A 13,731-nucleotide genomic window follows, 5' to 3' on the forward strand; every position below is an offset into this window, starting at 1 on the left:
CTTCTATAAGGTCACCCCTCAGCCTCCGACGCTCCAGGGAAAACAGCCCCAGCCTGTTCAGCCTCTCCTTATAGCTCAAATCCTCCAACCCTGGCAACATCCTTGTAAATCTTTTCTGAACCCTTTCAAGTTTCACAACAGCTTTCCGATAGGAAGGAAAACAGAATTGCACACAATATTCCGACAGTGGCCTAATCAATGTCCTGCACAGCCGCAACATGACTTCCTAACCCCTGTACTCAATACTCTGACCAATAAAGGAAAGCATACCAAACGCCTTCTTCACTATCCTATCTACCTGCAACTCCACTTTCAAGGAGCTATGAACCTGCACTCCAAGGTCTCTTTGTTCAGCAAAGTCCATCAGGCCCCTGAGACTTGCCAGCTTGCAGCTCCATCAGTTTGCTCAGTACCACTTCCCTTGTGGTTGTAATTACACCAGGTTCCTTTCTTCCTTCCATCTCCTGATTTATAGGCATCACTGTAATGTTCTTTGTATCCTCAGACAGAAGCAAGATATTTATTCATTACATACGCCATTTCTTTCTCGACTATTAACTCCACATTCTCTCTCTAGAGGCCAATACTCACTTTACTTACTCTTTCCTGTTTAAATACTGGTAGAAACTCTTGCTATCTGTTTTACATTCCTAATTAACTTTGTCTCACACTCTAATTTCTTCCTCTTGGTTAATCTATAGTCATTCTATGCTAGTTTTTATATTCTGATCAATAATTTGACCTGTCCCTCATCTTTGTGCTGTTCTATATTTTTTCCTCAAAGTTGACACTTTCCCTAACTTTAGTTAACCACTGAAAGGTGCATTCTCCTTTTAGAACTTTTCTTTACAAAAAAATACACTACTAGAGTCTGGGCTATGTGGCAGAATGGACTGCAGCACACTTAACGTGAAATAAGATTGGGTGAGAAAGGTATTTACTCAAAACAGCAGGAGATGTGAAGTGGTGCTCCACAAGGATCAATGCTGAGACATCTGCTGTTCACCATTTACATTAACCACTTGGACTCTGGAATCAAAGTTGTCAGATCTAAATTTGCAGATGATACAAATTTAGAGGGAACTGTCTATCCTGAAATAAATTGGTTGAATGTAAGAGAGTTATTAAATTAACTCCAAAATAGATAAATGCAAGCTAGCATGTTTTGATAGGAAGAAAATGGAGGTCACATATTATCAGGAAGGTGCATGTCTAGGTGGTGTAGAGAAAAGAACATTGGTATAATTACACCCATGAGATCTCAATTGTTGATGGGGTTAACAAGACCACAAAAACAAACTAAGCACCAAATCTGAATGCTAGAGGGATAGAACTGAGAAGTAGGGAAGGTGTGATAGACTGCATTGAACCTTGTTTAGTCCACATTTAGAATACCGCATGCACTTCTGGAGAAAGTTCTCACTTCTGGGCAATAACATGACTAGATTCCATCAGTATTAGATAACCACAAGAAAGTCCAATTGGAAATTAAGGAGAAACTTCTTTATTATCGACAATGTGGAACACGTCACCATGAAGTAATTCAAGTGAATGTTAGAGATGGAATTAATAGGAAATTACATAGGTATACGAGAGAGAATGGAAGAGAGGATTATGGTGTTAGATTTAGGTAGGAGAATGCTTGGTGAAGCACAAACATGGACATGGACTCATGAAGATTTTAGCTTCAGGTATCCATCAAATTCCCTTCTGAACAGCACTGAGTGCACCGATGCATGACGGACTACAACGGCTCAAGGAGACAGCTCACCACCTTCTCAAGGACAATTAGGGATGGATAACAAATGCTGGCTTCTAACAAGTTCAATATCAATCAAAAGCTGGATAACAATCACACTCCCTGAAAGAATAACTTTAAAAATAATGCAATCCTATGCTCTAGATGGTCAGAAGGTACAGAAGGAATTCCAGCTTTCAAAAGGGAAAGAAATACTTAGTTAAGAATGCTGGCTGTTGGGGGACGTGGCAGTGAACATGGAGTAAGGAACAAATGGTAAGATAGCAGGTTAGATGAAGTGAATATTCCAGGTGATGCAGGATTAAAGAATAGGAGCAAAGAGCCCATGTTCCCGCTCCTGATCAGTATCTAGCTACTGGAAAGAGTTTGTGAACACAAGAGGGGGGCAATGTCATCCTTTGCTTCAATCCAATACACTGTCAACATGCAGTCTTGGCTCTTACTCGATGACAGTCGAGAGTGTGGTGCTAGAAAAGCACAGCAGGTCAGGCAGCATCTGAGGAGCAGGAAAATCGACGTTTCAGGCATGAGCTCTTCATTAGGAATTCCTGATGAAGGGCTTATGCTTGAAACGTCGATTCTCCTGCTCCTCGGATGCTGCCTGACCTGCTGTGCTCTTCCAGCACCACACTCTCGATTCTGGTCTCCAGCATCTGCAGGCCTCACTTTCTCATTCAATAATATGCCAGAACAGCAGCAGAAAAACGAGGTAAGCACCATTTCTCAAAAGATCCATGAGGGAAATTGCAATGATTGGAGTGGAAGCTAATTCAGAAAGAAACTGATCCGATTCCCATGTTCTAGAAGAGACTGAAAGCAGCCTGAGGAACCAGGAAATACCTGGGCTGTCTGTTGTACAAAACGTCAATCCAGTGCACAAAGCCATCAAGAAGAGAACTCAGTGATTAATGTGAAGCACAAGCAGTCACATACCAGACTATAAAAAACACAACTTATGCAGCATGTCACATTAATTGCTAATAGAACCTGGTTCCCTGTCCACAGCCTGTGCCCTGACAGAGACACTGCCCAGTTCAGTTAAATATTGCACTTTGTTTTTTAACAAGTTCAATATCAATCAAATGAAACAATAGAAATTGCTGGAGAAACACAGCAGGTCTGGTAGCACCTGTGGAGAGAAAGCAGAGTCAAAAGAATCCAGAGACCCTACAATACAAAATGTTGATTCTGCTTTCTTTCCACAGATGCTGTCTGACCTGTTGAGTTTTTCAGCTTTTTCTGTTTTTGTTTTAGATTCCCAGGATCCACAGTTCTTGGTTTTATGATATATAAGATGAAAGTCTTGGTTAACCAACCTAAGCACAGACACTCACCTCTCTGGAAGGGATTGTGGACGGTCTCGTGGCTTTGGTACAGGTGCTGTTTGCTCAGTCACTCCTCCTAAACAAGTCAGAAAAGGAATGATTGAAGTTTCTGCTGGAGAGTTAATAAACAGTGACAAAGACAAGCAATGCAACTGTCTTTGGCAATTCTTCCCCAACCAAATTAACTTTGTAAAATTAAACAGCATTAAGTCTTACTGGTTACAAATTTCAGATTTGCTGTCCAGAGACTCGCAGATTCACTGTCACTGAGTTGGCTTGTAAGTGGACCCCACAGCGTCGAAAATCAGTCTATGTTTACTGTCTAGTTTTGAATATGGTTAGGGGTTATAAAAGTGTTCCCCGCCTACTATCTGAACTGGGTCATAGAATCACACATGTTAAATAGTTAGCGCTTTCACAGCATTTCAAAAAGGGAAGGGTCTGAAGAAGGGTCACTGGACCCGAAAGGTAAATTCTGATCTCCACAGATGGTGTCAGACCTTATGAGTTTTTACAGCAATTTCTGTATGTGATCCCAAAAAGGGAAATTAACTCATACTTTAGTGAAAGATACCACACAGATAGTATCTCATTCTGTTCTTGCATCCACAGGCAAGTGACATTAAATGTCTGATTCCTCAGATCCCATAGCACATATTAAAGAGGAGAGGGGGAATTATCACCAGTACCCCGGTCAATAATTTATCTATCAGCTAACATCAAGACAAATCTCAATCTGTTGTTCGTGGGATCTTGCTGTGCACAATTGGTTTCTCAGTCGCCCATTTTGTGAGAGTGACTGCACTTCAAAAGTATTAAGTTGACTGTAAAGCACATCCTGAGACACCCTGAAGGTATGAAAGGCACTATAAAAATGCAAGTCTTTCCTTTGTTCTTAAATCACATATGAAACCTATATTGGCGAAGACAAGACTATCCTCTATGAAGAATCATTTTGAACTTGGAACATTAACCCTGTTCTTCTCTCCAAAAGTGCTGCCAGACTTGCTGAGTTTCTCCAGCACCTTCATTTTCATTCTGATCTCTAGCATCTGCGGGACTTGGTTTTTATAGGATCATGCCTGAACCTGTAAAATGAACTCAGAACTTCAGAGGACTGATTACAGATTGCTAATTTCTCTGGTCTAGATTCTCAGCTCAAATTTCAAAATTACAGGCTTGGAATGTTGCATCAATTTTCCCCAGTGGAAACAACTGTGTTCCCTTAAAACGCTTTGCACCATGGAGTGGTCTGGCACCTTTACAGTTCACCTCTATATATAGTCTTGTTCTCAGGCATGTTTGCTTCTGTTCATAGTCTTATTACATAAACCAGCTGCCAATTCATTTTACACAAGTTTACACAATGATCCCATGGAATTTGCATACAACAGCTTGGCCATAACTGGAGACATGCTGTCCTTAAATAAGATCTACATTTATACAGCATCTCATCACATTGAAATGTCCCACAGGATGAGACTGTAACTCTGTCTCTACTAACTCTTTAATGTTAGCTGTTTATACAGTGATCACATTTCCCTGCACCTTTTTATATTCTCCATTTTCAATTCCTTATCGAATTCCATTATAAATGTCTTGTCACTGTCTCAGCATGGCAAAACATTCCTCACTCTAATACAGTAATCCACTAATTGAAAACATTTGTTCTAACTTTCCCCATTCATTTGCTGAGTAATAAATTTTAATTTCTGCTCATTATCAAATTGCTAATTGTCTCTGAATGTTCAAATCCTCTTCTGTTTCAAGTGAAAAGGATTCATATTTCACAGCTTTCTGAATTTTGGAATCATACTTGTGAACTTTCCCTGTCTTTTTTCTTGGTAAAAAAAAACTAGTCACATATCAGTTACAGTACAGTACAGTGCAGGGTCATTCGGCCCAGGAGATCTAGACTGGTCATTATGCTTCATACAAGCTCCATGTAACTCCATCAATGATCTCTTTAAGTACATCTAAACCACTTGCTGGGAATCAGTTTAGCTCAGTTGGCTGGATTGTCGGTTTACAGAGCAATGTGATACCCCTAGCATGGGTTCAATTCCCATCACCGGTTTGAGGTTACCATGAAGGACTCTCCTTCAGAAGTTCTTCCCTTGCCTGAGTTTTGGTTGCCCTCAGGTTAAATCACCACCAGTCGCTTCTCTCAAATGAGAGCAGCCCCTATGGTCTGGACATTACAAACTACTTGCTGCAGTTATACGGAGTTCCACATTCTAATCATTCTCTGGATAAAGAGAGGGAGGATGATCTGTGCGGAGGATTCAGAGATGTTTCTGTTATTTGGGCAAATGCATAGCAGATGAAATATAATACAGAAAAATGAGAGCATCTGCTTTTGTAGCAAAAACAGAAAGGAGGATTATTATCTGAATGACAATAGGTAGGAATAGGATTAGAGACAACCCTGGTAATTATATACCAGTGAACCTTACTTCAGTTGTGGGTAAAGTGTTGGAAAAGGTTGTAAGAGATAGGATTTATAATCACCTAGAATGGAATAATTTGATTAGTGATAGTCAACACGGTTTTGTGAAGGGTAGGTCATGCCTCACAAACCTTATTGAGTTCTTTGAGATGGTGATCAAACAGATGGATGAGGGTAAAGCGGTTGATGTGGTGTATATGGCTTTCAGTAAGGCGTTTGATAAGGTTCCCCACAGTTGGTTATTGCACAAAACACAGAAGCATGGGATTGAGTGTGATTTAGCGGTTTGGATCAGAAATTGGCTAGCTGAAAGAAGACCGGTGGTGGTTGATGGGAAATGTTCATCCTGGAGTTCAGTTACTAGTGGTGTACCACAAGGATCTGTTTTGGGGCCACCGCTGTTTGTTATTTTCATAAATGACCTAGATTAGGGCTTGAAGGATGGGTTGGCAAATTTGCGGTTGACACTAAGGTCAGTGGAGTCGTGGATAGTGCTGAAGGATGTTGTAGGTTACAGAGGGACATAGATAAGCTGCAGAGCTGGGCTGAGAGGTGGCAAATGGAGTTTTAATGCAGAAAAGTGTGAGGTGATACACTTTGGAAGGAGCAACAGGAATAAGGAGTACTGGGCTAATGGTAAGATTCTTGGTAGCGTAGATGAGCAGAGAGATCTCGGTGTCCTTGTACATAGATCCCTGAAAGTTGCCACCCAGGTTGATAGGGTTGTTAAGAAGGCATATGGTGTGTTAGCTTTTATTGGTAGAGGGATTGAGTTTCGGAGCCATGAGGTCATGCTGCAGCTGTACAAACCTCTGGTGGGGCCACACTTGCAGTATTGTGTACAGTTCTGGTCACCACATTGTAGAAAGGATGTGGAAGCTTTGGAAAGGGTGCAGACTACATTTACCAGGATGTTGCCTGGTGTGGAGGGAAGATCTTATGAGGAAAGGCTGAGGGCCTTGAGGCTGTTTTCGTTAGAGAGAAGAGGTTGAGGCATATAAGGTCATCAGAGGGTTAGATAGGGCGGACAGTGAGAGACTTTTTCCTCGGATAGTGATGGCTAGCATGAGGGAACAGAGCTTTAAATTGAGGGGTATAGATACAGGACAGATGTTACTTAGTAGTAACTACTTCTTTACTTAGTAGTTGGGGCCTGGAACACACTGCCTGCACCAGTACTAGACTCGTCAACATTATGGGCATTTAAATAGTGATTGGACAATTATATGGATGAACGTGGAATAGTGTAGGATAGATATACTTCAGATTGGTTCCACAGGTTGGAGCAACATCGAGGGCCGAAGGGCCTGTACTGCAATGTAATGTTCTATGAAACAAGCACCTAACTATTTGAATCCTATTTTCCAGTATTTGGCCCATAGCCTTGTATGTATCCGAACTGCAAGTGCATATCTAAACACTTCAAGGCTTTGAGGGTTGCTGTATTTAACATCCTTACAAGAGAGAGCTCCAGATTCCTACCATCCTTTGAGTGAAAATACTTTTCTCTCACATCCCGTCTAAATATCCTGACCCTTACTTTAAATCTATGCTCCCGGGTCACTGATCCCTCCAAGGGGAAAAGTTCCCTTCTGTGTACCCTATTATTGAAACATAAAATATCTGGAGTACTGTGAGCAGTTTTGGTTATGTTATTTAAGAATATGGATTATTTCATGAGAGGCAGTATAGAGAATGTTTACTAAGCTGATCCCTGGCATGCAAGAATTGTCTTATTAGCCAAAACTACACATGTTGGGACTCTATTTACTGGCGTTCAGTAAAAAGGGGGGTGATTCCACTGAAAATATATAATTCTTACAGGTATTGACAGGGTAAATACTGAGAGGATGTTTCCCCTCAGTTTCCCTTCAGTAAGAGAGTCTACGACCAGAAGGCACAGAATCAGAACAAAGGGGCACCAATTTAAGGCTGTGATAAGGTATTTTGTGTGTTATGAAGACTTGGGTGTATTGTACCTTTAAGAGAGTTAAAGGCTAGCAGAACTACCTGACAGCACTTGGTCTAAAAAGATAGATTAGCTGAGTTGCCTGGAGACAAAACCAGTTTTGAATTAGGCCAATCAGTTTAAATTATACCCCGAAAATACCAAATTCCAATTAAGTTTGAATTTAGTATATTGACAATCTTAAAAGCCAATGACAGAATCCGATGTTTTGGGAGTACAATACCGGGGAAAGTTGAACAGTTGGGAGGAGGACTGCCACACCACCAGCAGGTAGAGACTGCCTGAAAAATAGCTCTCTTAAAGGTACCTTTATCGATCAGTAACCCATGAAACAGAAATCCCTAAGAAGAAGAAAAGATGACTGAAGAAGAAATAAAGAGAAGATTTAATATCTGGTTGGTTTTGAAAATTTAAATTTTTGGTAACTCTTAATCGGGGGTTTTATCGGATTTGTATTCTAGAAGTGAAGATAAAAGATAACTTCGAGGAAGGAGTTGTAAATAGTTGTTAGTTAATTACTCTCTGTTATGCTTTAAGAAATAAAGTTGTTAATTGTTACTGTAAATAGTTCTTGGTTTCTCGAGTTTTCACAGATTACTGCACAGGATAAATCTTTACTGTGCTGCTGGTTTAAAATATGCAGGAGGGTTTACCCATGTCGTAACACTCTGAAAGGGTTGAAAGTCTTTGGAACTCTTTGCCTCAGAGAGCTGAAATGGCAGAATCCATGCGTACATTTAAGGCTGAGATAGATAGATTGGTGATCAGTAGGGGAAATCAGGGATTACGGATGCAGGAAAGTGGATGTGAAGAACGTCAGATCAGCCATGAGCCTATTGAATGGCAAAGTAGGCTTGAAGGGTCAAATGGCCTACTCCTGTTCCTATATCTTATGGAAGACAGTAAGAAAGAGTTGAGACCATAATCAGATCAGCCATTTTATTAAATAATGTAGCAAGCCTGAAGGGCAGAATGGCCTCCTCCTGACACTAAGACCTATGTTTTTGTTAGATTTCAGTTCCACACAGTGAAAAGTATTAACGCTAAAAGAGACATTAATATGAATGCCACACCAGTCGTGTACCAGTCTCTTCAGCCTTACAACTCCCGTTTTGATCTCTACAGCAACATATACACTCTCTTCTTCTGTTCAACTGTTGGTGGCTATGGCTTTGGCCCAAAATCATGAAATTCCAACTTCAAATTCTATAAACACCCCCTCATTTAAAAAATTTTCCTTAAAATCCTCATCATCAAACATCTGTTCAAAACCAATTATACGCTCGTTTTTTAGCTCAGCAGCCATTCCCTTCCTCACTGGCATAATTTGTCACATTTTCCTATATTAACGATGCTTTATCAATAAAACTGGCAACTATTCTAGAATTATCACATACCATTTACCAGCAAACTGCTTTCCGATTTCTGGACAGATGTTTCACTTGTTCCACTTCCTCCACCACCACCAAAGCTAATCCGCGGTCGAGGCACTGGATGTGGTGTTGCCACAGTTGATGACGCAGAGTCAATCATTTTCCTTGGAACTGGAACAGGAGCCTTCAGCTTCTCATCAGGTGTTGTTCTGTTTACTGAAGCTAAGTTTGTATTCTGGCTTTCACTGACATGTATGGCTGGAGTCCCCGAGGTGTTGCTGCTCATTCCATTCTCTGTGGCACTGCCCATGTCCATACTTGCTACTTGTTGTTGTTTGTTCTGAGAATCCTGTAGTTCTGACTGCAGTACTGGTAACAGCTGCTCGCCTACCCCATGCTCAGCCTGTTCTTTGGGATCACTGGACTCTGATGATCTTTGTGCTCCCTTTGTTAGGTAGGATTCCACTTTGGGCTCTGATGTGCCCTTGAAATTGGAGCTGTTGGAAAGCTCCAGCTGTCCTGTTGCTATGCCAGTGCTAGGGTGACTCTTTTCAGTGGAGACGGAAAAGGCTGCAGAAAGCTGCTTAACTGAAATGGAAAGACCCTCTTGGGTGCCTGATGGCTCCACACCTTCCTCTTCATTTACTTGTGGCTCTAATGATGGGCTGCCTTTAACATCTTCCGATCCTTTTGTGGTTCCTAGGGAATGGCGCAATGTCAGTGGGCTAGTTGATGACAGTGTCTGTGCAGGCAAGGAGCCAGAGCCTAGGCGGGATTGCGGAACGGACAGAGGACGCTGTGGCCGACTGGTGACTTGCCCTCGATGGTGCGTACAGACAAAAGTGCCTGAATGTGTGCCAGGTTTATAGGCTCCAGGGAGCAGAGTACTGGAGCACTCCTTACATCTGTGTGGAAACAGAACACATGAAAGATTAAATCAGTAGGGCAGGGCATGCAGCAGTACACAATTGGGATAAAAACAAATGTCTGTTGGAACTCAGCAGGTCTGGCAGCAACTGTGGGAAGAAAGCAGAGTTAAGTTTTGGGGATTCTTTATCAGAATGATTGGCTTTGAACACAACATAGTATAAACTGCCTTCTCCCCAAACCTAAGCCTCACTGCCACCTCTTATACCAGTCCAGCCAGCTGTCAGACTGGTAGAAGCTGCTTTGCTTCAATATTAGCTTTCATATTTTTCAAACTTAATTTTTATGGAAGTTTCCTTTTATTGACAAGTGTGTCATTTTATTTGTTTTAAATCAGAGAGGAACTTTTAAGCCTTTCACTTTTTTTAAAAAAAGAAATTGTTTATGGGACAAACATGTCACGAGCAAAGTTAGTATTAATTTCCACCTCAAATAGATCCTGAGAAGTATTAGGACAGCGGCCATGATTAGGCCAAGAACAATGATGGTCACAACACAGTTCTCAATCAGCCTGTGTTTTCACTCAGGTCACTGCTTCCAGTTTCACATTAGCAGTCAGAAAGCCCTTCCTTTCTGGGACAGTTTCCACCCATCAGCCTGGGTGTATAACCAAAGAATCCCAGATTATGAGGCCTTTGAGGGGAGGGGGGAGTTTAATAAAGGGAGTCACACTCAACACAAATGTGGTTGTCAGAGCCAGTTACTCAGCACAGGACATCCTTGCAAGATTCAGTCACGCCATCTCCAACTGTTTGATCATCATAAAATCAGGATTGGGGCTTTTCACTGACAGTTCTCGTGATTAGCTCCAAATACAATTCCTCTGATAATGAAGCAACCAGTCTATAACAGAATCTGGTTCCTACCCAAGCATGTGTTGACTTGGGGCTGGTAGCATTTTACATATAGCTTTTAGATATCATCGACTTTGTATTTCAGTTAGGAATCTGGACTTGCATTTCACTTTACCTGAAGCAGTTGCGATGATAAAGTTTCCCATCCACCAAGTATCTCTGCACCAAGTGAACATGTTTGTTGCAAATTGCACACATGCTGCTGAGCGTATTCCAGCGAGGCCTCTCAGCAACTTCCTCTGAGGAATCACTCTGGGAGATAAAGGGCATGGAGGTTAGGAATGACAAACAGTAAGGAGTCTGGCTGAAGTAGATTGACACCCACTCTCTACACAGACTTACACAGTGCACAGTACAGCAGCAGGCCATTGAGCCGAACAGATCCATTCTCCAAAAGCTTCCTTCCACCCTTCATCTAACACTGTCCAAATGTCCTTCTATTCCTTTCTTTCATATACTTATCCAGCTGGTATCTACACAATTTACCAGCCACTCCCTGTGGTAGCAAGTTCCACATTCTTACCACTCTCTGGCCATGAAAGGTTCTTCTTTACAAATTCACAATTCAGTTTATTGGTGACTTTTATATTTATTACCCCACAGACAGGAAGATCTACTCGATGTCCACTCTGTCAAATTCTTTCATATTTAAAGACCCCTGGACAAGTCACTGCTCTCAGTCTTCTCTTTTCTAGAGAGAGGGACTCTAGTGTGTGCAATCTTTCATAATAATTATAGCCCCTTAGTTCTGATTACGATATCCTGTTTATAATAGGAATCAAATCCATGCATGGTGGATATTAATTGCACTGCACATGGTGTTTGAGGGAATGCAATTACTTGGTGCCAACTGGCTAGGGACATCCTTTTCAGACAAATGATGTTACCTTTTAGGAATGCCAACCAGTTAAGTGACATAAAATACAAACCAGCAGCTGAGAGATTGCTTCTGATGGTTTGATTTGACAGTTTTACACTCTGAAATGAAGAGACTTGGGCTAACTCAACAATTCAGTTGATCTAAGTATTTAGCTGCAAATTGCAGTGGGAGACCCCCCCAACCCCCAAGACTCCATCTTTTCCCCCAACCCCTTGCCAGCCACCAACCCTGCCCCTCCCTAGTAGATAGATACCACTTTCTTCTCCACTATCTGAGCACTGAGCTAACAAAGACAATTGCTGCTCTTTATGGGACCCAGTTCACCTTTGCCGTCCATTGTATTACACAGAAATAAAACTCAGTTGATTCCAATAACAGAGCGCAAACGTACTCTGTCACAAACATCAGATTACTTCTCAGGTGGGTAAAGATTAAACATTACCACATAACCGCCCCAAACTTCAGCTGAAGAATTCCAATAAAACGAAACAAGATTTTCTGAAACAATTCATGTCAGACACAGAACTGAAGAATGTAACTAAAAATATTATCTCAACCAGTGTTATTTCTGTTTCTTCTTAACCGGACCTACCTGTTACAACAATGGAGAGACAGTATTATTGCTGCTGCATACAGCATGGCACGATTCATAGTTTGCTAGCTGATAGTCTCCAATAGCTTAGTGAATTCAGATCACATTTTGTACAGAATCACAGGGAACATACTACACAGACACAGTTCATTTGGTCCAATCAGTTTATACATCACATACTTCATCACATCCATCCATCTTTTCATTGAGAAGCTTCCATTATGAGGGTCCATTGCAGACACTGGAACTGCTCACCTCAGACAGGAGGATAAGAGGAGATCTTATAGGAATGCTGAAAATCATGACGCAGCAGGATAGAGTATCATAGAATCATTGAATCCCTACAGCGTGGAAACAGGCCCTTTGGCTCAACAAGTCCACTCCAACCCTCCGAACAGTACCCCACCCAGATCCATCCCCCTACCTCATTATTCTACATTTACCCCTGACTAATGCGTTAACATACACATCCCTGAACACTATGGGCAATTTAGCATTGCAAATTCACCATACCTGAACATCTTTGGACTGTGGGAGGAAACCGGAGCACTTGGAAGAAACCCACACAGACACGGGGGAATGTGCAAACTCCACACAGACAGTTGCCCGAGGCGGGAATTGAACCAGAGTCCCTGGCGCTATGAGGCAGCAGTGCTAACCACTGAGCCAGCATGCCGCACCAACCTTTCTAACCTAAAAACCTAATGCCTCTATATGGTCTGTTTCCCTCTATTCTCTGTCTATTCATGAGTATGTCAAGATGTCTTCTTAAACCTTGCATTTGTATCTGCTACCTTCACTTGCAGCACATTCCAGGCACTTAACAGCCTCTTAAAAGAAAACTTGACTGTAATACCTCCCTTAAACTTTCCTTTTGGCTTAAACCTATGTCCCTTGGTATAAATCAAAATAATAACATGAAAGGAAAGGATCTAAAAGCAGGAGAGTGGTACTAAGTCATGATACCGTTTGGTGTGATAGTGCACACGAGGGCTGAGTGGTCTCCTATGCCATAACACTTCTGTGAAAAGAACTTCAGGAGATGACAAATGGTTGAACGTATATAAAAGGACACAGTGGGGCAGTGCAAGTAGGATGCTGACAATTCCTGATGAAGGGCTTATCCCCGAAGCGTCAATTCTCCTGCTCCTCAGGTGCTGCCTGACCGGCCTTCCTTCTCCAGCACCACATTCTTCGACTCTGATCTCCAGCATCTGCAGGCCTTACTTTCTCCCAGATGCTGACAAGTGCCAGGTTTGGAAGCTGAGAATAGGCAACGATATAATTGCTACAGCTGCTTCTGTTAATTTAAGAAAAACTGCTGCATCTACTGTTAAAGGCTAGAAGTGTTGCAAGCAGAGTTGTGCAAGTTGAGCAGATGAGTGTCATTTTTGTTTTAAGACTGTGCCAGCAGCTTGTGAGCTGCTGTCGATAGGAAATCAGTCTAAATACCAGGAGGAAAGGAGATGAAATTCTTTGAGGAGAAAGTGAGGTCTGCAGATGCTGGAGATCAGAGCTGGAAATGTGTTGCTGGAAAAGCGCAGCAGGTCAGGCAGCATCCAGGGAACAGGAGAATCGACGTTTCGGGCATAAGCCCTTCTTC

The 13,731-nt window shown here is 41.9% G+C and overlaps 1 protein-coding gene across 2 annotated transcripts in view; it reads right to left on the bottom strand.

Annotated features, from left to right (window-relative positions):
- The window catches only part of LOC122542340 (MICAL-like protein 1), an 80,788-nt gene that overhangs the window by 36,085 nt on the left and 30,972 nt on the right, over positions 1 to 13,731 (bottom strand). Inside the window, exons 1-4 of one of the 2 annotated variants that reach the window (XM_043680010.1) lie at positions 10,999 to 11,040; positions 10,772 to 10,908; positions 8,900 to 9,780; positions 3,094 to 3,160 (exon numbers count right to left, since the gene is read on the bottom strand). In XM_043680010.1, coding sequence (XP_043535945.1) covers positions 3,094 to 3,160; positions 8,900 to 9,780; positions 10,772 to 10,908; positions 10,999 to 11,025 — 1,112 coding nt within the window. In that variant the 5' untranslated portion in view covers positions 11,026 to 11,040. Of the gene's footprint in view, positions 1 to 3,093; positions 3,161 to 8,899; positions 9,781 to 10,771; positions 10,909 to 10,998; positions 11,041 to 13,731 lie in introns of those variants that run through there. The other variant, XM_043680008.1, reaches the window with a different exon arrangement.

This window comes from Chiloscyllium plagiosum, chromosome 39 (assembly GCF_004010195.1).
Source record: "Chiloscyllium plagiosum isolate BGI_BamShark_2017 chromosome 39, ASM401019v2, whole genome shotgun sequence".
Classification (NCBI taxonomy): domain Eukaryota; kingdom Metazoa; phylum Chordata; class Chondrichthyes; order Orectolobiformes; family Hemiscylliidae; genus Chiloscyllium; species Chiloscyllium plagiosum.